The sequence below is a fragment of the Eufriesea mexicana genome, unplaced genomic scaffold (assembly GCF_001483705.2).
Source record: "Eufriesea mexicana isolate 0111107269 unplaced genomic scaffold, ASM148370v2 scaffold1272, whole genome shotgun sequence".
Lineage (NCBI taxonomy): Eukaryota > Metazoa > Arthropoda > Insecta > Hymenoptera > Apidae > Eufriesea > Eufriesea mexicana.
The window spans coordinates 157,202-183,609 of NW_016909436.1; the positions used below are offsets into that span (position 1 = coordinate 157,202).

The 26,408-nt window shown below is 48.0% G+C and overlaps 1 protein-coding gene across 3 annotated transcripts in view; it reads left to right on the top strand.

Moving 5' to 3' along the window:
• Positions 1-24,989, top strand: part of LOC108547876 (protein Tob1) — a 152,163-nt gene extending 127,174 nt beyond the window's left edge. For all 3 annotated transcript variants that reach the window (XM_017900582.1, XM_017900581.1, XM_017900583.1), the window contains 2 exons: positions 17,049-17,993; positions 18,410-24,989. In XM_017900582.1, the coding sequence (XP_017756071.1) occupies positions 17,263-17,993; positions 18,410-19,046 (1,368 nt within the window). In that variant the 5' untranslated portion in view covers positions 17,049-17,262 and the 3' untranslated portion in view covers positions 19,047-24,989. The remainder of the gene's footprint in view (positions 1-17,048; positions 17,994-18,409) is intronic.
• Positions 24,990-26,408: the final 1,419 nt, after the last annotated feature.

The window sequence follows — 26,408 nt, forward strand, 5'->3', positions numbered from 1 at the left end:
TATCGTATTTTATTATTATATTTAAGTAAGTATAATTTTACTCGACTTGTATTTTAATTTTATTTTTATTCTTTATTTTTAATTCTATTTTAATTCTCGAGGATTCCTAAGGATCTTGACAAATATCGCTTCCTGGTTTTATGGATTAGGCAATCGTTGGCAAGACAAGAAGCGAGTATATGTGGGATATTAATTTTTGAAGAATTTATACTTCCATTATCTCGATATTACACTGTCCTCGCCGATGCGTCATTGTCACGCAATAATGGCCGACTCTTTGTCCGCGGCGCGAGTAGTAATTAAAGTCGAAACTATGCCAAAAGAATCCTAGACACGAGGAGAACGATCCGAGAAAAAATTAACCTCCAAGATCGAAGACTCTCTCCCATTCTCAAGAACATTCTATCTCCTCTTTTTCCCAGTTCCGTGTCCTTCCCTATTGCGCAAGGATCTAAAAACGAGGGAGAAAAAGCTGGCAAAAAGAGGATCACGGATTAATTACCTCCAGTCGATCGGTTTTTCTGAAATTCCAATGAATTCCGATAAATTCCGATAGATTCCTCAGCCGATCGCTCCATCGGAGCGCAGAAGGAAAACACATTTCCCGGATCCCTTTTTCCCGGCGTTTCCTTGAACGGTTCCTGGAGCAAGAACGCAACGATCCCCGGTGGTCAGCAAAATGATGTCAACCGGGCGATTAGAATCCTCCGGCTCCCGGACCGGTTGGTGACTAATTGCGAATTAATAAAGATGAAACGCTCGTTTCATCCGCGATCAATAACGACGGATCAATAAGAATACCACTGACGCAAAAGACAGGCGAGTTAGAAAGGCTACGTCGCGGTCGACCTATCGATGCCACAACCTCCACGATTCTCCAACCTTCCCGACGTTCTCTTTTTCCGTTCCACGAAAATCAATTGTTTCTCCGCGGCGTTATCTGGCAATTATCGAGCGAACAGCGCCGTTTCTCAACTACTTCCTGCAATAACCAGGAACGATAAGGTGAAGCAATTCTCGCCGGGATTTCCCAAGTGTCCTGTCTCCGCGCTGTTCTCCCGATTGCGGCCGCTCTGTTCCTCGTTTCGCGGGCCAGTTTCAAACGACGATAATGCCCGCTGGCTTAATTGATAATACTTCACGGCGATTGGTCCTGGTCCCTGCTCCCCTCCTGCCAAGATACGTTAGCGAATTTGCTAGAGTCTGTCAAGTTGACAGCCGGGGTGATAGCAAGGATGGGATAAAATGGTGTAAGGATTGTCTCTGGCTCTGACTGTGTTGGAATAGAGACTTTAAGACTCTCTATGGATGATTTTGCGATGTTCCGAGACGATGAGTTACGTCGATGAGGACTTTTCTCTCGTTGATACCGATTCTATGTCATCTGTCTCTTCGCCTCCGCTTTGTTCCTAGTTTTGTGGGCCAGTTTCAAACGACGATAATGCCTACTGGCTTAATTGATAATACTTTACAGCTATTGGTCCTGCCCCTGCTCCTCTCTTGTCAAGATACGTGAGCGAATTTGCTAGAGTCTGTCAAGTTGACAGCCGGGGTGATAGCAAGGATGGGATAAAATGGTGTAAGGATTGTCTCTGGCTCTGACTGTGTTGGAATAGAGACTTTAAGACTCTCTATGGATGATTTTGTGATATTTCGAGACGATGAGTTACGTTGATGTGTGCTTTTCTCTCGTTGATACCGATCCTATGTCATCTGTCTGTTCGTCGTGAGGTCAGATGCAATTCTGTCTATTCCTAGGTAGGAAACTTGGAACTGACGAGGAAAACTCCCTTTATCTTTAGGTTTCCGATGAATCTCCAGTTTCAGGGGAGATCACCTGTCTTTAATTGGTGGAAATCGATTGACCTGAATCTTCGTATCTTGTCCAATTTTAACACGATCCAATTACACGCTCTCGTACTTCACGAGTGCCTCCTATCATCGATCACGGGTTTCCAAGACTCTCATCGATGCTCCTTTATAGAAAAGAAGAACCGTGCTATATTCGGCAACCATTCGACCCACATTTCGTAGGCTTCCGAAATCGTCGCATGGTCCAAAGCAACGCTGTCAATCTCGCGTATGAAGATCTCTGGGGAAGATGAAACTTCGTTTCACTGATCTTGCATACTGACCTCGGAGTTAAAAGTATGCCAGTCCTCTGAATATTCCTCGAATCATCGATCACGAGTTGACACTGTCTCGAATATTCCTTCGCATAAAAGAACTATACCGTATTCGACTTATATCCGACCCACATTCTCCATCATCTTCAAACTTAGTTCGACCAATCCTCGCGACCGATCTCAAAGACGAAAAAAGTCGTCTAAAAGCCCTCTAAATACCCCTAATTCATCGATCACCTTCTTGGCAGATCCAATCCGAGCTCCCTCCCAACAACGACCAGGGGCCTGTCATAAATATCTCCGCAAGCTCGTTCGTCTGTCCAAGATCGCCATAATATTTACCCACGTCGAAGGGAAGATTTTCATTACCCTCGATTCATCGTTCCGCACCAACGAGCAAACGCAAACTCATTGCCACCGCGAATCTCGTCGGACGAACAGAGAAAACAGCCGACCGCGAAAAGCTTAACGCGCCACGTGTCGAAAGATCAATACTAGAGGCAACTCTCTCGCGAGAACCACGATCGTTCCTTCGTCCTCGATCGTTCGCGGGCTCGTGGATCGCCGACTGGACCTTCGGCAGAGTCTAGCCACGAAATAACCAGAGAATCTCTCGAATCGTCTGGAGCCGGCTCCTGAGGATGACAACCGTCCGTATTTTCCCCGGATAATGGCCTCGCCTTTCTTCTTCGTCTTCTCCGCTTCATTCTCCTCCACGTTGCCTCCGCCGATACTCTCTTTTTAGCTATTAAGTTGGCAGCCACCGATTCAAACGTTCGCTGCAGACGACGAAATTATCCAGCGACCGCCGCAGCCATGGCTTCCTCTGCTTCCGCGTTCGTCAACCAGACTCGATCGTCTTTCAAGGATCTCGCTTTTTCTCCTTTTTTCCCATCCATTTTTTCCCCACGCGTTCCTCGCGAGTGACACAGCTGATTGCTCGTTAACCACGAAGGATACTGTACGATTATATTTCGTGGTAGCCGGTTTTATTGATCGATTTGAATACCGTGTGGAAGCCGGCGAGCGGGTTTGTGCGTGAGGTCTGAGTGAATCATAGTTCGTTGGTAGAGATTATCGCGAGGCTAGTGTAAAGAGTGTCTCAGTGTCAATTGAAAGTCGGTGTTACGTAATATCTTTTAACGCTAGAAAATGACAGTGTTTGCAAACGTGTGACTGTTTCTTGAGAAAATTGCGAAGAATCGTGTTCTAATTTCTGAATTTAGTTAACAAGGAAGAAAAAAAGTCCTTAAATTTGTTTATATAATAATTCCGATAAATATGTAGGGGGTTCTTCCTCTGGTCGTAGGTGTCCTCGTTGTAGCGGTGGTGTTTGAAGGGGCGAAAGGAAAAGAAGGAATGCGTTTCGTCCTGGGCCTGCTAGAGGACTCATCGGTAAGGCTACCTAACAGGCCCTGCCTTAGACGGGGTAGCATGGGTAGCATGGGGACTTAGGTAGCATATAGGATACTTAGGTGGGCATCGGAACTTAGGTAGCATGTAGGATACCTAGATAGTATGGGAACTTAGGTGACATATAGGATATTTATGTAGCATATAGGATACTTAGGTAGCATAAGAACTTAGGTACCATAGGAACTTAAGTAGCATATAGGATATTTAAGTAGCATAGGAACTTAGATAGCATGTGGGATACTTAGGTAGCATAGGAACTTAGATAGCATAGGAACTTAGATAGCATAGGAACTTAGATAGCATATAGGATACTTGGGTAGCATAGGAACTTAGGTAGCACAGGAATTTAAGTAGCACATAGGATATTTAAGTAGCATAAGAACTTAGATAGCATGTAGGATACTTAGGTAGCGTAGGAACCTAAGTAGCTAGAAACTTAGGTAGCATATAGGATACTTAAGTAGCATAGGAACCTAGATAGCATATAGGATACTTAAGTGGCATAGAAACTTCAATTCTAGGAGATCGAGGATTCACCGAGGACTTGCAAGAAAGTCCACGAACCTCCTTGAAGTTGGAATTCATCTAGTAACAAGGCTGAGAATGATGGTCGCTATAAATATGATTTTGTTATTTCCCGTCTAATTTTAAATAATTTCTACACGGTTTCATTTGTCTTCCTGTTTTCTCGCTTGGTTTATTCCTTCAACCGCAAGTTCCGCTTAAGAGATTATGCTACAACAGTGACTATAAAGGCTAACGTTCCTTGTCTACATTTCCCCCAAGCCAGACTGGTTTATTTTAAATCCGACTATCTCAAAATTTCCGAAACATCGAAATCCGATCGATCTAAACCGAAAAATCGTTGATCACTTGGATCACCGAATCCAATCTTTCAACATCGCACGTCTGGAAGCCCAAACGAATCACGAAGTATTCCTCTTGCACCCTTTTCCGCTACAATCACCCAGACCTACCCACCCTCTCTGCTGTCTCCAAAAAGCAGCTACAAATAAAGGAAAAAGTATAATTCCAGCTCGTCGATATTCAATCCGCCAAACGGAATCCCCATCGGTGGCACAGTAATTTCCGGAAGAGCCCGAAGTCGAACGGATTGACCCAGGTCGGGTCTGTTCCTTCGTTTCGACGGCTTTTCTCCACCCTCTGTCTCTCTCTTTCCCTATGTCGGATTTAGGGCGCTATTTAAATAGAGGCTTATAGGGCAGCTTCTCCGTCTTCCTTTCGGTTGCGCGCTCCCCGACTCTCCTCCTCTCTCTCGTGTCTCTGTCTCTCTTTCAACCCTTGTTATCTGGAGCAGCAGCGGCCGTGTCTGCGGAGGCTGTGTCGTATTGATCTGTCGCTCGGTCGGTCGCTCGGCAGCGCAGAAAGAGAGGGAAAAGCGGGGTGCTTCGGTAATTTATCGCGAGCCACGGCAGCGAGATGATTCGAGCGCGACGCCTCCGCGAGCGGATCCGATCGAAGACGCGCCGCGACGCCTCTCTCTCTCTCTCCCTTTCGCAACGGTAATTCGGTCACGCGCGATCGATCCGACTGAAAAGCTCCGACCGACGATTAATTGCAGGCGCGAGATGAAACGCTCGGAAGCTCCCGCTTTCTCTCTTTCTCTTCCTCCCTCTCTCTCTCTCTTTCTCTCTCTTGCGCCTTTTTTCACCTCTCTTTCGCCGCTTCCGTGTACCTCGCGCTGACAAGATTTTCCCTTTGATAGAGTGGGAGTTTAGGATGAAGATGGGTTAGGCGAGGGATGTAGGTCTCTGTTATATAGCAGTGGGTGTTAGGTTAGGTTTCAACGCGACGACGAATTTAGTCAAGTTGTATCGTCGAGGTAGAGGGTGAGTTTTGAGGGATAATGTCGGTTTGCGTTATAAATGTAATTCTTAACTATAGATAATGAATGCTTCACTGTGATGTGATAGGATATATTGATTCCTCCTTTTAATTTCGCCCCGTTATAATTTTTCTACATCATTTTTCGTGTAACGAGATAATAATGAATAGCGAAGATAAGTTTCGATAGCTCGACGTTCGGCTATCAAAATTTGCATAAATTCTAGGAACTGTCGTAATGAAATTACGAGCGAAACGCGTATAATGGTTAATCAAAATTAAACGATTTTTCGATCCGCAATTTTTCATAATTATATCATGGGAAGGGAAGTTAATTGGATTTCAACCTCGGTATAACGAAAGTTAACTCGGAATCTTCATTTCGTTTCGCCATTTTAATCTTCGTATTAAATTCTGCAAAATGAATTTCATCTATCGTACGACTGAAATCACTCGACCAGCAAATTTTGAAACCTTTATAACCTCATTACGAGCAAAATATATATACGCGAAGTTAATAGCGGATTCCTATCATGATGTAACGAAGATTAACTCGGAACCCAAACCTAAACTCGATAAAACTCACGACTTATCCCACTATACTTCGTCATCGATGATCGATTCGATTCCACCCAGTCCACCATCGTTCTCTGTCGCATCAAAATTCAAGGGCGGCACTGTCGTAACGATTGCGTTACTCGATCACGGCGACAGTGTCGCAAGCGTGTCGTCGAATTCCTGAAAGGTCCGACCAAATCCGACGATTTATATTCCCGGTCCGACGCGAAGCTCGCGTTACGACACCGTGGCGGAATCGTTACACGGACCTCCTATTCGGGGGTGCCTGATGACGACTAACACGGGACGTTAACGAGCAAAAACGTCCAGGTCGTTGAGTTTTGGGTCGCGCGAGTCGCGGTCACGTGCATGGCACGCGCAGAAATTATTAATTATGCGGCGCATTCAGACACCGACCGTGTCGTTGAGTAGTTTCCCGAAAATGGCATGCATGCACAGTAGGGAAATTCACCGAAAAGCTAGTCAACGTACGAAGATATCACCTAATTCGTATAAAAATTGGTATCTTTCAATTTTAGAGTTGCTGATTACGAATTCGAAGTCTAAATTCAAAAAATTTGTATACTAATTGCGTAGTTCTCAACTTGGAATCATTTTTCAGAGATTTTTCTTTTTGGAAGACGATTCCAGTTACCAGGCCTCACCACCTGAGGGTGGTTTCGCATTGAATTCTACTGACGCAATGCTACTGGCTCTAAAGCTGGCCAACATACGAAGATATCGCCTAATTTGTGTAAAAATTGGTATCTATCTTTCGATTTTGAGGTTCCTAATTACGAATTCGAAGTCTAGGATCAAAAAGTTGCACAATAATGCGTAGTTTTCAACTTGCAATCATTTTCCAAAGGCGATTCCAGTTACTAGGCTTCACCTGGAGGTGTTTTCGCGTAGAATTCTACTGACTCAATACTACTGATGCTAAAGCTGGCCAACATACGAAGATATCACCTAATTCGTATAAAAATTAGTATCTTTTAATTGTGGGGTTGCTAATTACGAATTCGTAGTCTAAAATCAAAAAGTGTGCACACTAATGCGTAGCTCTCAACTTGGAATCATTTTTCAAAGATTTTTCTTTCGAAGACGATTCCAGTTACCAGACCTCACTACGTAGGGGTGGTTTTGCATAGAGTGGTACTGGTGCAATGCTTCTGGCACTATCTGTATCATAGATACCCTAATCTACCTTAGAGCGATAGAATATTTATTATATTTCGTGTCTCACAAAGGGAACTTCGATTCGGTATACTAAAACTCTACTGTTGCAATACTGTTGCAAAGAAATTTTGCAATATTTCAACAGACTCTTATTTCCAAGTCCCAAATCAACTTTGACAATCTACATCTCAGTAAACGATGATTATAATTAATATTCATAATTTCCTGCGACGTTAGATGCATTGAAACGTATACGACAAACGTGTCATTACAGCAAAATGCAGTTCTACGCTAGAGAAATTGATTTTTGTGAACGAGAAGGCAAGACGCGGTTTGTTTTGCATATTCGTTCAATATATTTCCTCCGTTTCGAAGCTATTTCGACGATACGATTACGAGCATGAAATGATAGAGTAGCCTGGCGTATTATCTTTCAAATTGTTCCACGAGAGACACATGGTCCTATTGAAAGGAATAATTAACGGAGTTCACGTTCGTGTCCACGTATAAATTTACCCAGGAATTTCAAAGCAATCACGCTTGCACGACAAAAATAGATTCCTCGAGGAAGCAAACGTAAGCGGCTCTGTCATATTCTGGAGTATTCTTTCGAACGCAGCGGTCATTCCGGGGACCTCGTCGAGAGATGTCAAGGTTTCGTAATTGCACGGAGCTCCGTTGAAAGGTTTCAATTCCTTGGGCATACTCTCGTAACGCGATCGACGATCCTCTTTACTCGTGAAAACGGAACAATTAAAAACGTACCTTGAACTGTCGACGTAATGTCGAACACGCTAGTCAGATTACCGTTTCCACGGCGACATCTTGTCGATAGGAAACAAAATGGCTGTGTCATTCCTCGCTACATCGAGTAACGACGACAATGAAAGGACATTACGCGTAATTACACATCGCCGATAATTAAATACCACTCAGAGAAAAATTACGCTACAATTACCGGTTGCACTACACGTTTACGTGTCGTCGAAAAATGTCATTTAGACGAAAATATTTTTCCGCAATTACTGTTATCAAATGTCAATAATTTAGTCTGCTACGTATAACACTTACAGTAATGGTAATATTCCTATGACGATGTCACGCCAATTATAACTAAACTTCGGATAGGGAAATAGATAACTTACTATTACTATCACCACTACCATCAATATGCCTCCTGGCATAATTCAAATTTAATAAAAAAAAAATAAAATCTCTTAGATTGGAAAACTTGGGAAATTTACATATGCAAGTATTACCATCGTTTCCTCTACAATTAAATATCCCTAAAAGAATATTTTTAATATCGACGAGATTATCGTATCTATGATATAATACTCGCAATATTGATACCGATATTACTCCATCACCCAGAGAAACCCAAAACCACTAGCATCAACCACGACCCGAAAACCCACCATTCGCTCACCATCGTCCAATCCACGCCCCACTCCCTCGGGGATGCGATATTTATTCCGAAAACGCGATGAAATTTGCACGTGTACCCGGAAAGGCATCGCGATCGCGAAAGGGAAGCATATATAGAATAGGCATAATTCAAATTTAATAAAAAAGAAATAAGATCTCTAGGATTGGAAAACTTAGGAAATGCACATATGCAAGTATTACCATCGTTTCTTGTACAATTAAATATCCCTAAAAGAATATTTTTAATGTCAACGAGACTATCGTATCCATAATACTCGCGATATTAACCCTTTCGCTACGGCAGGTATCGTCGCAAAGTCTCTCCCGTAGAACGAAGCATCATACCAATGATAAAAACATTACTATCGTGAATCTTTAGCATTCGAGGCCAAGTCTTTTTGAAGGAAAAATAAAAGAGGAAAGACCGAGCATCGTATTAGCTCTTGCAATTCTTTGCGAAGAAGAACGGTAGCACTTGTCTGAATTTTTGCTCAATGTTTGTGGCCGATGACTATAGTCACCCGTAGTAGCAAAAGGGTCAATACCGATATTACTCCACGACCCAGAGGAACCCAAAACCATTCGCATCAGCCACGACCCGAAAACCCACTATTCGCCCACCATCGTCCAATCCACTCCCCATTCCCTCGGGGATGCGATATTTATCCCGAAAACGCGATGAAATTTGCACGTGTACCCGGAAAGGCATCGCGATCGCGAAAGAGAAGCATATATAGAGTAGGCAGTGGACGATGGGATCGATCGATCCGCGGCGAGATCGGGTGGCGCAGCGTCTCGATGCGCCAAAAGGGAGGCATAAGGTCGTCGTGGCAGCGGTACCCGCGAATCGATACCTGTCTGCCGTTGCACGCGGTGTGCGATTTGTTTATGCGACGTCGGGGCGACCTTTAAAACGTCGCCATGACGGCCGGTCCGCGCACATGAGCTCGGCGATTCGTTGTATAACCGGTCGTTACGTAACGTCGATTCCGCACGGTTTCCTCCCGTCCGACGTCTATTCATTGTCAGGACAGAGTAATCGGAGAGTTGCCAGTGGCAGACGAGAGAGGACGCGTCGCCTCGGAGAGACCGTTCGATTCAACGACACCGCGATGAATCGACCAACGAAGGTCTCCATCGCGACACGGCAGCCTTGAATTTTCTCAAACAGAGAATGACAGCCGGACAACTTGGCGAACTGGTGGAGCAAGTTACCGAGCAGTAGGATCTCCTTGCAGGACCTAATTCTAACTTGTTGTGTCATGTTGTTGCGCTCGTGGTGTATTTAGAGGGATAGTTTCCGGTGCTTGGGCTTGTTGAGTAGATGCAAGGAGATGGCACCTGGCGGAGTCGGGATTAGGTTAGTCAGGAAGAATTAGGAATTCTTGGTGACTGGGTGACACGAAGCGTGACATGGTTTTCGATCTTTGCTGTCAAATTTTCGTCGATTTTCGCGAGATAATGATTTTTACTGAGATCGATAATATTTTTCCTCGATCTGTCGTAGTAATCGACGTCGAAAATTTTTGTTACTCGCTGTTTATTGATGGACGAGGTTGCAGGTATCCGTGAGAAAAGGTAAGGTAAATACGCGTATTGAACTCGAAATTTCTTCATCATTCGACAAACATGCTGGACGTGTAAAAAATCCCAAAATGACTGTCACAGATACGGAATTTGTACCGCATTTGGCGTAAACATAATTGACAGATGTTAGAAAAATATTAGAAATTATTCGAAACCATAAGGTGACATTGATACAGTGATTAATGCGAAATTAGAATCGATAGAGTATTCACCTGAAATAACGCGCAAAAGGTCTCATGTTCAGGCACCTCGATGATCCCTGTAAAAAGTAAATTTGCATCTACTATTTTGCAAATTTTCCATTTATCATCGCGTATCTTAATAAATTTTTCCGCATTTGCTACCGATGTATGCAATATTTCTCTCAAAGCCCAAGTTCGATGTGTATATTTAATTTATAAAAAGGTCTCGTGATCAACGTATGCGATATTCTTGTGAACAAACCAATTTGAAAGTCCGATCTTTCGCGTTTATGCTCATATTATAATTATTATTCGTATGATTGCAATCATCGTAATAGAGGAAATTCGCGTGTGCACTGGTAACAGTGCAGATGCAACATTGTTATTCTGAAAGAAAGGAAGAGAAGTCGGTATTTCTACCATTAAATCAGCGATAAATGTCAATGGACTTTTTGACATTCGTCTGCGAAATTACGCAATTTGTTTATTCATTTTCTGTCTGGCTGGCCCGAAGCGTGGTAGTATTTTTACGAGAACTGTTAGTTTCGCGTTTGACGAGGAAGCAATTTAAACACCTTTCCACTCGAGCGACAGAAGGCAGGGGCGGCCAGGTCGGGTCGAGCACCCGTGTCTTGACCCTATTTAGGTCGAGTCGTAATTAAATCCACTTTCCACTGCTTCCCGGCTGCATACTTCTGTCTTCATTCGACGAATACCTTTCCCTCGGAATCTGCCAGCCTTCCTTCCACCCTGCGCGTTTCAAAGAAGAGAAAACGGAAGAGAAAAAATGCACGAGAGAATTGTCATCGTTAGCACCTCGCGGTAATTACAATTAAGGGATTCGTTAAATCTCGCTCGCTGCTGCGAGCGGAATTAATCGTAATGGAAAATAGGAAACTGCGCGTCGCCATTTTCGTTGGAGGCTTCACGGAAGATGTCAGATTGGAGCTTTTCTTATCTTCGTTTTATCTTGCAAAATTTTAATTTATAAAAGATATACGTGTTAATTCGATCGATAAATAATGTTGCACTTCTGCTATAAATTTCTAGAAATGTCCGATTTTTTAAAATTTTCATACTCCATTTTCATCGACCCTTTCGATCATGTCAAAAATAAAACGAAATCAAAGATCGGGTCGCCATATTTTTCCCTACGTGTTCTTGGAACACGTTGATCCAAAAATGAGCAAATACGTAATTCTTGAGCAGAGTATCCGCGAATGCTCCCGTTTTTCAGCCGCGTCTGGAAAAGTTGGGAAAGAAGTGGACGATGCCCGGAAAAACAGGGCCCCGGCTGCCAAAATCGATTGCATCGGTTGCAGCACGTGGAGCACGGCACAGTTCCCCCATGCACGGATGCGCAATTACGCGTCGTTCATCGAAACGACGCCATCGAGCTCTCGATGGAAGGGAGCGCCACTCGAGGTATCGAGTGGCATAATTACCGTCAGACTTCACCGTCCCTTCGATTCGTCGCTGTACACCGCGAAAACGCAAGAAAATACGTCGGAGGCTGAAAGCAGGCTGAGAAAAGAAAGGATAGGATCGGTTGGATCTGTGCTCCATTGACTTGGTTCGCTGAAGAGCACTCCTCTGGCCCACATTCAGTGCCCCTTCAGCCACGTGGCCTCCATTCAGCAGCCGGGAAAGGGCGTACTCGTGGGTCTTTACGCGCACCTGCAACCAACCCCGGAGTTCTCACCCCCAAGGTTCCACGAAGGCCGGAAAAAAGGCTGTCCTTTGAATCGCGTCACCCTTCGCCGCGGCCTCCGCAGTCGGTTGGCTGACGGCTCGATGGGGGACCGCGGTGATAGGGTTGCGTGGATGTCGCGGTGACTCACGGGGGATGCTCTTTTTCGGCTCCAGCGCCGTAATTGTACCCCCGTGAAGTCGGGCCACGGGCTTTTGCGCGAAATTCAGGGGACCTGCGTTTGCTCGCGAAGTAGGAAGTTTGTCTTGGGCTATTTCCGACTCTCTGAAGTCGCAGGAGTAACGAACGTTCGGTTTATTTGGACTGCTTTCTTCCATGGCTGTGGATGAAGTTGGCACGGACGGGAAAATTATTCTATTTACACGTTGCGATTATTAACAGCTCTGCAGTGCCATTTTTGATTCCACGTTGAAGTTCTCGGTTGGGTACCAGAGCATGTGCTCTAGCACGGTTTCCTATGATAATTCTGTCATAGGGTAATCGACAGATTACCTATTTGCTAGATTTGAAGAGTCAGATGGACACATTTGTTGACATAAAATTGCAGAGAGTATGAGCGCAGTGATGGATACAGATGAGAGGTATCGACAAGCAAACTGTCAAAATTCGTGACAACATTCGTGTCTGCAAAAGGGTAGATCGAAGACTGCCTAATTAAGTACTTATTCCCAAGTTCGACGAGGACTCTCGCGCGGCGAAAAATGCAATTGAAATCTCGCCCCAAATTTTTAGACACACTTTCGGAACTATCATTAGCATCAGGCCTACTTGGAGCCTACTTTTGGCCCACTTCGGCCTTCCTTTCGGCTCGCATCGACACGACCCACTTCGAGTCCTCTTTGGGCCTGCTTTCAGCCAACTTCAAGCCTACTTCGATCTTATTTTCAACTCGCTCTCAGCCCGCGTGTCTGCATCAGGCCTAGTTCGAACCTACTTTGGATCTAGCCCAGTTCCATTCCATCCAGCCGCGCGGTGCCTGCCTTTTTACATCGACTCTTCTCAGAAACCATTTACCACCACCGGAGAACCCGCTCGCAGAGGCTGTCAACCCTTCTCCTTTCTTCGTTTCGCCAAACCCCGAGCACCGGGAGAATCACTGCAAAATCTCTCGCGTTACTCCCAGAAAATGTCTCGGGAGGATTCGATGCGATCAATGTCCAATGCTGCAGGGTAGTATAATATACCACGTAGGACCTTGGTCATCGAGTCACCCTGTATTTCCAATGACACAAAGACCAAAGAGATCCCGAAGTCTATTCAACCCCAAAGCCGCATCCTCGTCGCCCCTATTCGTTTTTAATTCCACCCAGAGGGTGGAACGAGAGTCTTGCCACTTAATTAGCAGTTAGCCAGGCTGCAGTTGTTTAATAGATGACTCAGACCACGTTGTAAAGCGCTCGAGACGAACTTGGTCCTACGCGATGCTGCCTGCGCGATAATTATCGGGTCCGCGTTAATCGCCTGCACCCCTGTCCCGACCACCCCTCGTCATCCCCAGCAAGGAGAAAATATCCGACGCGAAAGGGAGCCACGAAAAATTTTCCCTTCGGACGGTGACTCGCCGGGGGTTGCCGGTGAGAGGGGTGGGAAAGTGGGTGTAGAGGCGGTTTCAGCCTCCACTTCCGTTTCTTGGCAAGTATCGACGGCTCTTGAGGAATGAGTTCTGCCGCGTTTCGAAAGATACGCGGTATGAGGAACGAGACTCGGGGCTACTCGGTGGAATGGTTTTGGTAATTTTGTCGGGAGTCGAGGTGGAAGCTCGATGGGGATGAAAGGAGCCGAGGAGAAATAGTTTGGTGGTTCGGTGTATTACTTATTGCTCTCTTCTTCGCGTTATATTTCGTATTTCTGCGCCTTCCTTCCTGGCGTGGTTTCATAGACTACGACGAGATCACTCGATTAATTCTGATAAAATCTGTACAGATGGCGTAAATGCTCTATTCTGGTCCTATTGTTTTTTAAGTGCTCTGATAGGCTGTGATGAGATTATTTGATTAATTTTGGCGAGGAAGACATCGACGAAGATTAAGGGGAATGTGTATGAGAACGGAAATAAATACCGTCGAGTGCATTGTGAACGAATCGTATAAATAGCCGCGGCTAATTTGTGCAAGCAGTCGTGTGTAAAGGTTGCACAAACCCTAAATTGTAACGTGAATGCCATCCGAGAATGAAGTGTATGTGCTCAATTCATTCACTTCCTATTCAACTTTGATTCGTCTGCATACTGATCCACGCGCTATTAATCCTCTATGGAACATAATGCATACTTGGAATTTGTATATACATGCACGCTTCCTATTCTTCTTGAGTCACGCGTCTATTAATTTCACTCGAGTAAACTATTTCAAACAAAGGGAGCTGCTTGGTGCGTATATCCAAGGGAAAATATAAATTGCCAAGACGAGAACCGAAAAACTCGTCGTTCCTCTAAAGCAACGAGATCTTTCTCGACTTCCGGCAGAAAATTCGAACATCACCAGGTCATTTGTCCCGCGATAAAATTTCCAGGTTAACCGCGTATTTTTTCGTGCCAAGACCGCAAGCATGGGACGCAAATGTGCCTCTCGCCAGCCACGAGGATGTCCCGTATTCGTAATTGAAAAATACCCACGGTGGCACGTTGTCCACCTGCGAGTTTCGGCCAGGTAGCCCAGTGTTATACGCGGCTAATGCCGTTACGAGGGACGAGACTTAAAAGCGAGGCAAAAATTTAGTTAAAAAGAAGCAGGAAGACCTGGAAGAACACTAGAGAGCAGTAGCAACCTCGCGAACGTTCTCTCGCGCAGCGTTACAAAATGGCCGCCGGTCCGGCGAACTCCTTGGAAACTCGTTGCGTCTTCCTGTGCTCTTTTCCTCTGGAACGTCCAGAAAGAGGGAACGGCACCGTGTCGGAATCGAGTTCCTATTCGAGACGGACTCGAAGGACGGGTCAGAAGAGCCTGGATGGTCGTCCAGCGATCCTCGAGGAGGGAATACGAGCGTCTGCGGACGATGTCGGAGATAAAAGAGGGAGAGGGCGTGGAGAAAAGGACAAAAGCTTATGTATAACGGGAAACAAAGAGAGCGGAATGGACACAAAGGGTGGAAACAGGGGAAAGAAACGGAAGAAGTGGCTTGGACCGAGGGGAAAGGAGAACAAAGAGGGTCGGGAGCAAAGGAAAGGCTTTCGCTCTCGATGTCGTTCGGGTTCAGAGAGCAACTTCCGCAATTGCGACGAGTACGCCGCCGCCGTGGAAGATGGCCACTCGGCCACGGCAGTAAGGGCAATCCGTTTTATTGGCGTTCGTTTCACGGTAATCGCGCGACCAGCTGAATATTCTTCTTGATACGCGCTCGAGCGTTACAAAGTGGACGCGTTTGAGATCGGACTCAGGACAGTTCGGCTGCTCCTCGTCTTCGCCGAGTTTCTCCGCCGACTTTTAGCCGATAGCTCGACCGGAAATGAGGATCTCGAGCAAGCTACGGCGTCTGAGTGCTTCTGTTCCCGTTAAGCATTTTTCTCGGCAAGAGACACGTGAATAGACGGAACTTTCGAACGGGGGTAGCTTTTGGGGGACCCGCTGATGGCCTGTTCGACAGAAGTTAGGATAGGTGAAGTTTTGCTCGTTTCTCGAGTGCCAAATTGGTGAAAAGTAATCGATATACGTGTTGGGATACTTTTTATTTGCGAATAGAGGGAGTAAGAGATGGTGTTTATTCCGGTATATTATTTATTACGATCGAAAAGAGACTTAGACTAGACTAATAACTGGTCTGTAATCGTGCAACTGACACTCGCACATCGACTCTCCTTCATACTTCGTAAAGAATTGCCTTAGGACAGCTCTTGCATCCTCATTTATACCTTGCACTCTGTCTTATTACATACTCGTGCTCTCTTTCTAAATCACGCATTTCTTTAAACTCTCAGACACCTTTCGCTCTTCACTTGCATTCGATACAGTCATAAATATCGTTATACCGTTCGTCATGGATCCTAGGCAGCTGTTTACTGTCCATCATCGGCTAACTAGGCCCAAGTATTCCCATACTTTCAGTCTCAAACCCTAGCATTCCTACCGAAGGTTATTCTGACAAACGATAGTGGAGTAAGACTAAGAATTAAGATCTATTATCTATCTTGACTATCTAAGCTAACCCCATCGTCTACCATTTGCCAAAGCCTCGCTGTCTAGAGTGGAGCACCAAGTATCTTGAGAGAGCCGAGAGCAAGACGTTTCCACGTTATCTAAGCAGGGCGATCGTTAAAATTCTCATGGCGCGTAATCGAGTTGGAAATTACCGAGGAGATGGAGGAAGAAGGGGCGAGGATTCAGATAAGAGGGCTTTGTCGCGGTGGCCAGGAAGCCTGGAGGAGCATTATGCGAATACGTCGGGAACGATTGGCTCTCGTTGGAGTCTGTTGAGAGGGCGAGAGCGGGCCGAGTAACCGGAATCGGCGTTCCGTATCAATGCGCGATCGTGAAAAGGAGCCGATAACACGGGCCCAGACGGGGTAAAAGCCACCACCTTTCGAAGATACTCGCTCCGGCACTCTTTTAATGTGATTTTGCACTCATTGAAAACCACTCGATCGCTCCATAGAGAGGTCTCCTTTGTGCGTGACTCGCGAATTTTTACGCGCAGCTTTTTCTCGCCGAGGGCTCGTTACGGATCGTTTCTCTCTTGAAATTCTTCCGAACGTGGCCAGAAATTGCAAAGGGGAATCGCGGTAGCTGAGAAATAATCGCAAGGGAGATAGGCAAAATTTGGTTAATGCGTTTCAAATTATTGCGATCCAGTACGACACGTTGGTCGACAGTTTTTAGAGATCCAATACCATCGTCGCGTTCGAGCTATCGCGACTTCGTTAACTTTGCACTTGGAAAATTTTCTTTACTAACGACACCAGTGGATACCAGTGCAACGGGTTAAACGTTGACACCCGATACATCCCTTAAGATAAGCTTAAAATCGAGAAATATAGAGGAACCAACCGATCTCTAACGATCGATCTCCCGTTTCACGTTACAGTCTCGCCAATCCGAGAGAACCGTCTAACGACCAACCAACACCAGACCCAAAAGTTCCACGCCCACTGTCGACGCCCGTGTCGCCTAGTGGCGCGTCGTCGTGGAGTCGCGAGGCGTTGGCGGCAAGACGGCCGATTGTGCGGACGTGCTGGGGAAGCAATTCCGCGGCTGCAAGGACCAGCAACAGCCCGAGGATTCTCCCAGCAAAGGGCAAGATGCACATCGAGGTGCAGGTGGCGCTCAACTTCGTGATATCCTACCTCTACAACAAGCTGCCGCGCAGGCGGGTGAACATCTTCGGCGAAGAGCTCGAGAAGGCGCTCAAGGACAAGTTCAAGGGACACTGGTACCCGGAGAAGCCGTTCAAAGGATCCGCGTTCAGATGTCTGAAGACTGGCGATCCGGTGGACCCGGTGTTGGAGCGGGCCGCCAAAGAGAGCGGCGTGCCCATTCAGGACGTCTTGGAGAACCTTCCCGCCGAGTTGGCCGTCTGGGTAGACCCCGGAGAGGTGAGCTATCGTATCGGCGAGATGAACGCGGTGAAGATCCTCTACTCCGAGACTGGAGACCCTCACGACGAGAGTTCGGCCGACCGAGAGGTCACCAAGACTTTCAATCCCGAGGCCCAGTGCTTCAGGCCTATCGAGACCGTAGGCTCGTCCCTGGGCCGGCTGAGCCTTAGTCCAAAGTCCACGTCGCCGTTCCCGAGCTCGCTGGGCAGTAACGCGAGCAACGGCTCGTCGAACAATCAACAGAGCGGCCACGGGTCCGGTTCCTCATCGGCGCCATCGCCGACGCCCATCACCAGCTCCTTCAAGGGCTCGCCTAGTCCTGTTCCGGCTTTCATCCCGCGAACCACCGCGCCGCTCACCTTCACCACCGCCACCTTCGCGCAGACCAAGTTTGGTAGCACCAAACTGAAGACCAGCAGCAAACGGACGAACAGGTTGGTGAACCATTCCTGCAATCTTTCCGTGGTTAGAGAACCGTACACGTTGGTCCCCCCTTGTCGGTGGTATACGTACTTGGTACTCGTGGCTGTTTCCTATTAATTCGGACCAATATCTTTGTATCTTTCGTCGATGCAAAATGAACGATGAAAGTAACTCGAGTCAAACCACTGACGTTTACGACTACGAAATGTTCCCTCTTACGAGACTGACCGAGATATCGATATGAAGGGTAATCTTCGTTCGACCAGTTTCCCAACTTGCCTCGCGCGATGTAATCACGGTTTACCGTACCAAGTACGATCTTACCACCGAGCCCGTAGACCAGTATCGGAACCGTAATCCCGTCCACGAGACCCGTGAGTAGATTGCCGAACAGACAGATGAACCGCACGTCATCGTGTTGTTTCAGAATGTCCCCCACCGAGTTCTCGAACTACATCAAGCAGCGTGCCATGCAGCAACAGATTCACCATCACCATCATCATCAACAGCACCAACAGCAGCAGCAGCAGCAGCAACAGCAGCAACAGCAGCAGCAGCAGCAGCAGGCGGCCGCTGGTGGCCTGCCAGTGTCACAGAGCTCCCCTCGCAGTCGCAGCCTGTCACCGGGAAGCATAGTGGCTGGGGCCGGGCAGCAACACACGGATCCGAGCGCGTACTTCTTCCAGCACGGGCCAGCCGCGTACCATCCCCAGTTCTCTCATCGCAACATCTTCGACTCGTCCAGCCACGGCGGCTACCTCTCCGCTGATCTGTACACAGGCGTGAACTTCCCGTCGTCCTACCTCGATCCAACGACGATCGCCGGCCATCAGTTCTACGGCGGCAGCGTGAACGGAACCAGCAGCGCCGCAGGCAGCAACGGGAACTCGCAGAGTGCCGGGAATCTCGGCCCAGTCGGCTCCGCCGTGACGAACAGCAACGTGAACGGGTCTGGACAGCAACAGGACAAGACAGCGCTCGTAGAGGGCCTGAACAACTTTGGCCTCGGCTCCGTGGCGCCTTACCCAGCCAGCCAATACCAGCACCTCCTCGTAGCCAACTAAAACCCCGCGCGAGTGAAGACCAAGTGTCTGGCGCGACCAGAGTCCCACTAGTTCCCACTCTGTCTCTCTCCGGCGGAACGAGACATCCAACCGGAAGCCGCCACGGTAGCTCTGCATAGTCAACCCTTAAAGAATCGGTCATCGTGCGTGGTCGTTGTCGTCGTCGTCGTTTGTCGTGATCCTTCATCGAGGAATCGATACGAGCTCATCCACTCCCGCTTTTCTCGCTCGATACGAATCCGGATCAGTCGAGAGGGAACCCCAGTGGTTGGTGTACCTCTCTCGCTAGTCGATCGGCGGACAGCCAGTCGATCGGCACACCGTCGTCGTTTGTGCGCGAACAACGTGCACGATGGCAGAGAGACAGGGAACAGAAGAGGAGAGAGACACCTTCGGCAGAGAGGACGCAATCAGCACCGAGGAAGACACCGGGTCGACGCGCACGCGGATCAAGACGACCCGACTATTCGCGAGACAGAGAGATAGAGCGATAGGAAGAGAGAGTGGGAAAGCGAGAGAGAGCTAGGGAGAGAATGAGAGAGAATACGAGCGTGTGCGAGAGCGAGGTTACGTGCAGCGTGTAGAGAGGGATTCAAGTTCGGTGCGCCTGTGTGCTGAAGCGTGCGTGCAAGTCGTTTAGAGGAGAGTAGCGGTGGAGGAACGAAGAGGAGGAGGGACTGTTCGATGCGACGGGACTCGCGAACGCGAACTTTGCGACCGACTAACGTACAGAGAGCCGCGTGTACCTAACATTCTGTAACCGGAAACAACACGGACACCACGGACACCACGGACCCGATTGCGATGGCGCTGCGCGTCCGTTCGACGAATGGCTGCTCCCTGTGTCGCGTTCTAACCCGCGTCGGCCATCTTGCGGCTGACGGACGGGCAGACGGTCGCGAGAGAGGAAAAGAGTATCGCGTAAGCGAACTCTGTTATGCCACAGAGACCAATTCGTGATTTCGTTCGTGGTTCGAGAGGGGCAGAGAAAGAGAGGTAGAGAAAGAGAGTGAGAGAGAAAGAGAGAGAGAGAGAGAGAGAGAATAAAGGTCGAACGATGCGCCATGCGCCTACACATGGGACAGCGAAAGAGCCAAGAGACACACACGTGCGCGACGCGTACGTAAAATTCCACACGGGCCAGATTCACACGCAAACGGACACACTCACTCCCACCCATTCACCTGGCGACCCCCACGTACATACATGTACACACACGCATATATACGTCTACATTTGCTACGCGAACACACGGAACGCCCCGCCTGCTGGTGGCGTGGTGACACCCGCGATCGCATACACACGTACACACAGGTATTATACACACGGACAAGGCGAAAGACACAGGAGGGCGGGGTGTGCGGACACTTAATATCGCGCACGACTTCACCAACACGTACACACAGATATTACCAACGTGTAATAATTTATTTTTTCACTGGTATAGTCGGAGAATTGATATTGAATATATCTGTAGAGCCTATGTATTATATTCAAAATATGCACTCACTTCGCGGGTTCTCGCGAAACGGTGTAGGGACTACCTGTAGCCGCTCTGTCGAAGCGTCGACGAACGAACACCCGGGGACGCTGAGTCGCGTATACACGTATACACGTTTCCCGGTGTATTCCTCTCGTTCTACACGACCCGAAGAACGATCCAATCCACGATCGAGAACACCAGAGACGAAGAGGACCGAGGAATTTGAAGAGAGGAGAGCAAGAAACGGGAATCGAAAGTATAGTACTCGCAGGATCGTGGTAAGAAGACGAAGAAAAACACTGGCTGCCGTGGGATTCTTTCTCGATCGAGTCGCAGATGGTGCTCGCGGTTCCATACCGTTCGGAAAACTCGTCCTCGGTACGATTTTACATTTTATTTTTATAATAAATGCAGTAGAGCGTAGGAGAGAAAAAAAAGTGAAAAAAGCGAGGCAAAAGGAAGAGGAGGGAGTAAAGCGGAGAAGAAGGATGGCGGCGTGTTCGCGCGAGCAACAACATGGCCGCGCTGCGTCGCTGCCTCGCCGCGAAACCGTGCGCTTCCGGTCCCGAGATTAATCTCCCCGGAGATTTCCTTTCGACGCGACGTCCCCGTCGTTTTCATCCCTCCTCCCCAAAAACCGCGCCTCGCGTTCACCACGCGTCGCCGGATCCAGCAAAAGCGGAACAACATCCTCCGGTGGTCTAACTTCGCGACACACCGGCGACGGTTCGCCAACTTTCCTAATTCCGCGCTATCGAGCATCCGGCTCTCCTCGAATCTCCGTTCTGCCCTATCGATCCTCAGGCAACGGGCCAACGGCCATTCGAACTTCCGTCGTTGCCTCCGCGTCGACGGTGTTCGAAGATCGGGGACAAAGGACGCGTCGAAAGGGAAACAAAGCAGCGCCGGTGGCGGGGATGCGAAGCAGCGGCCAACCGGCCGGTTCGCGTTCGCGAGATTAATTAGGTGATTACGTTATTAAAGGCCACTGTTACTGTCCTCGACGGCCGCGACGCGACCGTGCTCGTGACCTCGAACGCGCATGCGAGTCCATCCGCTTCCGAGGTCTTCGCCAACTGTCACGAGACGATTTTCATCTTCCACGCGAGTCCATAGAATTCTCGTTCGACTGGGCTCTCGGAATTAAACCGTGTCGAAATTTTTGATCCTCGTTTGGACCGTTTTCTGAGCGAATATCGATCGATGACGGTGCTTTTGGACAGATGATTTTACGTGCGCACTCTTGGTGAAACGAGTTGAATAGAAACGAAGTGGAGAAGACAAGTCTCGACTGTCGTCTCGTAGAACGTTAACCTTTGCACTCGGGAGGCGACTCTCGGTCTCCATTTAGCGAAATTGTAAAAATTCCTAGTCAATCTTCTCTCTTCGTTCTAAACAAATTCTATCGATATTATAACGCCGAGTGCAAAGGATTAGTCTTCGATTCCGTGTCAGAGAAATATTTTAACCGAGAATTTCTATCAGTCCGCTTCTGTCTCCGATAGAATTCGTCGGAGTGTTCCGTTACGGATGAATCAGCGGCACTTGTAAACCTCGAGAACGTGCAACATACGACATCAAGGTGAATCGCGAGGAAGATGGAAGAGTGTTCGGTGGTTGTTCGCGAGACCTCGATTTTCACATCGAAAGATCGGCTGCGCGTTTAGCGCGCCGATTCCCGATATCTCCTTGTCTGATGGCGAGGTTAGATCGGGTCACGGTCGGCCTCGTCCGTCGAGCGTCGCTAGTGTCGCGACAGCAACGATGGCGGAGGTGCCGCGAGCCGCGGGCCGGGCACTAGGTGCTAAAAGTATTAAAAAAAAGTGTTTAATCTTGTCGTCGTGGGACAAACGTACGGAATACGCCTGGCCAGAGAGTGTCGACGCGCTCGCGTTGTAATTTTTGCCGCGAACGAGCCGAGCGGAGATCGGTTCGCGTCGGTGGATCATCTCGGTCCGGCGCGTCCTCTCTTAGACTAGTTTCGAAACCTTAGCGTGACTTTGTATCGTGTAAGTGTATAAGTAGTATAATTTTAGGCGTGACTTTCGTCGTTCTTTCGTACGGATTTTTATATAGCCAGTTTTGTATGATCGACGTCGAGCAGCAGCTTCCTCTACTGCGGCCGTTCCGTCGCGGACCGAGGCCGCTCGATCGACCGACCGAACCGAACCGGAATCGATGTTCGCTCGGTGCTCTACAGCTCTGGAGCTTCGGAAAGATTTTCGTTTCAAGGACCAAGGGTTCTTCGATGGACGAGCGAATTTCGTGCGAGAGTGAAATCGCGATTGTTTTCCCGGTCGCTGGCGCGTCGCTCGGAGGATCTACGCGACGGGTGGATCTGCACACACGCATACGTACGACACACGAAGGATGTACGCGCGCATCGAGGACAAGGAGCTTGGAATTTTTCGTGGAAAATTCGATCGATCTCGAGGCGGAGCGAGTCGGCAGATCTCTGACCACGCGAGGGGTGCTAAAACAAGTTTTTAACCGCGGAACTAATAAGGGTAAAGAGGGGTGTGAAAGCGCGGGGAACAGAGGCGAGAGGGGACAAGGCGGGAGAACAGTACCCTTTAGTAATATCTAAACTTAATTGTAACTATTAACGATACGTACGACTGTGGTAGCTATGCTAGTACCTGCTATTGTTAAAGAGAGAGAGAGAGAGAGAGAGAGGGAGAGAGAGAGAACGAGCGAGAGAAATGGATTGTAAGAGCGAGTCGAGGGAAGGAGGTAATCGCGACTTTCGAGGTTTGGTTCGTGACGGAATACCGGATGTCATCGTCGTTCGACCTGGCTGGAACCAAGCTAGTTCTTCGACCGGTTTTCCGAGAACGGAGCAGCAACACGGAACAACGATCGATGGATCGCGATCCGGCCTCGGGACACCGTAGATTCGCCGCAAAGAGCTCCTCGCGCCGATTATTTTTCTAATCTTTGTAATCGAACGAACGGGTTCGCGACGAGAGCAGCGAGAAATCCTCGCGATTCGACTGCAACGAGATCCCTCGAGAGACAGAGAGCGGGAGAAAGAGAGAGAGAGAGAGAGAGAGAGAGAGAGAGGAAGAGAGAGGAAGAGAGAGGAATAGGGATAGTAACGATTCCGTCGCGCTTTAGCCATCGATCTTCGGGCGTCTCGAGGCATCTCGCGATCTTCCACGATCGAACACGGGTGCAAGAAGCTCGGCGAGAGGGATGAGAGAGAAAGGAGGCAAGTCGGCGAGCAAGCGTTGCAATAAGTTGCGAATCAAATGTGGATCTCGGCTTGAGACGAGAGGCTCAGCTCAGCGAAGAATCAAACACACATACACGATGTATACTCTTCTAGCAAAACCAAAAAACGGGAAAAAAAAAAGGATGGATCGGCGTGGGATTGCGCGAACGAGCCGTAATGGCGGACGCGTGGACGCGCGAGGCGGAAGTAGATGGCGCTGCGACGCGAGTCAGAGAGACGGTTCAGCGATGGAGGTGGAGGTGGAGCGATGGAAACGGGATTATTGATATAGAGCATACATTGAGATACACAAAAGATAAACATATAGTATTATACGATTACAATACGATTGTAACGAAACACTTTGTAAGCCAGGAAAGAAAAAAAAAATTACGCATAGTTTTCCATAATCTGTAATGGATGTATTCGTTAACAAAAGAAAAAAAAAAAAACGACGACGAGTGGTTAAGGTTAAACACACGTACATACACGGGCACACGTATACACGTACACGTACACAGGACGGAAACGTACACGGACACAGCTGAATAACCGTTCGAACGTAACTCGGGTACACGACACACAAGAAGTAAACGAAAAAGAATAAAAAAAGTAACTAATAATTAATAACACGAAGTAACGTGACGACGTAACAAACGGTAAATCTGTCTCTTTAAAGTATCATGTGTCTATAAACTATAGCGATCGATATTGTCTTTTTAACCGTAAATGGAGAAACAAGTAATCGTGGTAACGTAACTAATGTCATAGCGATAACCGAACACTGCAATATTAGATATAATATATATTCATACATTTATAGAGGAGAGAAGCGATGGAAGAACGAGCGACGACAGTGAGCGAAGAGAGGGAGAGGAAGAGGGTAATTGCGTGCAGCTCTGACACGCGTAATCAAAGGGAAAATCAGGGACAGGAGAAAATGGAGGAGGACACGCGTCATCGATTCGTTCTCGCTTTCCTTCCTTCGCGAACACTCGATGACAGAAGCGGAGGAAAAGGGAAAAAGTGGGGAAAAAAGGGGAAAAAATGGAGGCAGAATGGGATAAAGAGAGGGCGATAACAGGCATAGAAAGAGAGAGAGAAAAGGAGCGGAAGAACGACGGCTTGATCGCGCGTGTCAGAGCGGAAGTGAGCAAACGTGGTACGATCTCCAGGCACAGTTGAAAAGAGAAAGCCGTTTCATGCTAAAACAGCAAAGAGAAAAGCAAAACGAAGCTGAATGGAAGAGAACAATATTAATATGCGTTTTGTGTATCGGACACACTCGAAGCTACACACGCACACGCACATACGCGCGCAGACAGACAGACAGACGGAGACACACCTACACTGACACACACGCGCACACGACACACGGAGAAACACAAAGAAAGACCCAAAAAAAAAATAACCTATCGATTATTCTACCAAGTAATGAATTAACAAGAGGATGATCATTAGATTTGTAATTAATTACATATATATTTTTCAATACTTTAACTACTTGCTGAATGTAAACTATATACATATAATTATATATTATATATATTATATATATATTATATATACACACACATACCGCGTAGGGCTGTACCTCGATTACAGCGTGGCGAAGAGGGCCGGCCCCGTCTGCTTCCGGTCGACGCCGGGGCCGAGAAAATGGCGCAACCGACGACGCGAGAAGATATACGAAAGCGAGACGAATCGCCGGCGCGATAACGTCGTTTCGACGTCGTCGTGGACCGGAAATGGACGGGGATCAGCCCTCGGCTGCAGGACCGGGAGGACGCGCCGCGACTCCCGGGCAGGGACGAAGAGATCTACGAGAACGAGAGATACGAGGAAGGAAACCTTTTTGTACCCCACCCAAGTCACACTCTCGGTGTCGAAACGGTAAAGAAAAACCAAAAAAAACAAGCAACTATGTTACTCGTGTAAGTGCATCCTAAATGTAACTGTTACGAAATGCCCCTTCTCCGAAGCCCCACCCCAGGCCCCAGTCTTCATCGTTTCGTACGTAGCAAGAGAGCGAGAGAGGGATGAAACGAGCGGCGAAGAGCCAGGAGAGTAAACGAGAAAACGTGAAAAGAGAGAAAAAGAAGTTGCGCGAAAGCGAGAGTGTGTGTGTGTGTGTGTGTGTGTGTGTGTGTGTGTGTGTGCGCGCGCGCGCGTATGCGCGTGTGCGCGAGTGTATATACGTGCGAGTGCGTGGTTGCGAGTGGTGAGAAAGAGGGTGCGAATCGCGTGAATCTTTCCGATCGACAGGGCACCACAGCGCGCTTGGTATCTGGAAAAGCGGAGAAACGAAATTTCCCGGGAGATTTGCCGATTCTTCGCGGTGCACGGAGGATCCCTTGTTTCCCGACCCGATCGCGTAACCGTCTCGATTTTCGTTTCACCCTTTCGTTCCCGTTTTCTTCCGTTCCGTTCGTCGACGGCTCACACACGCGGCCGCGCGTTGTCCTTTTCCGCGCGTGTCGTCGCGTTTTCAGATACTTTTTTTACGCGCGTGTACACTTGTTGTTGCGACTCGGACCGTGTGCGAGAACGAGAGAGACAATACGCGGACAGCGGAGCGACGCGCGAGTGACGGGGTAGCGCGAGACAGCGAAAGAGAGAGAGGGAGACAGAGCTACGGAGCAAATGGCGGTGCGAGTGAGTAGGA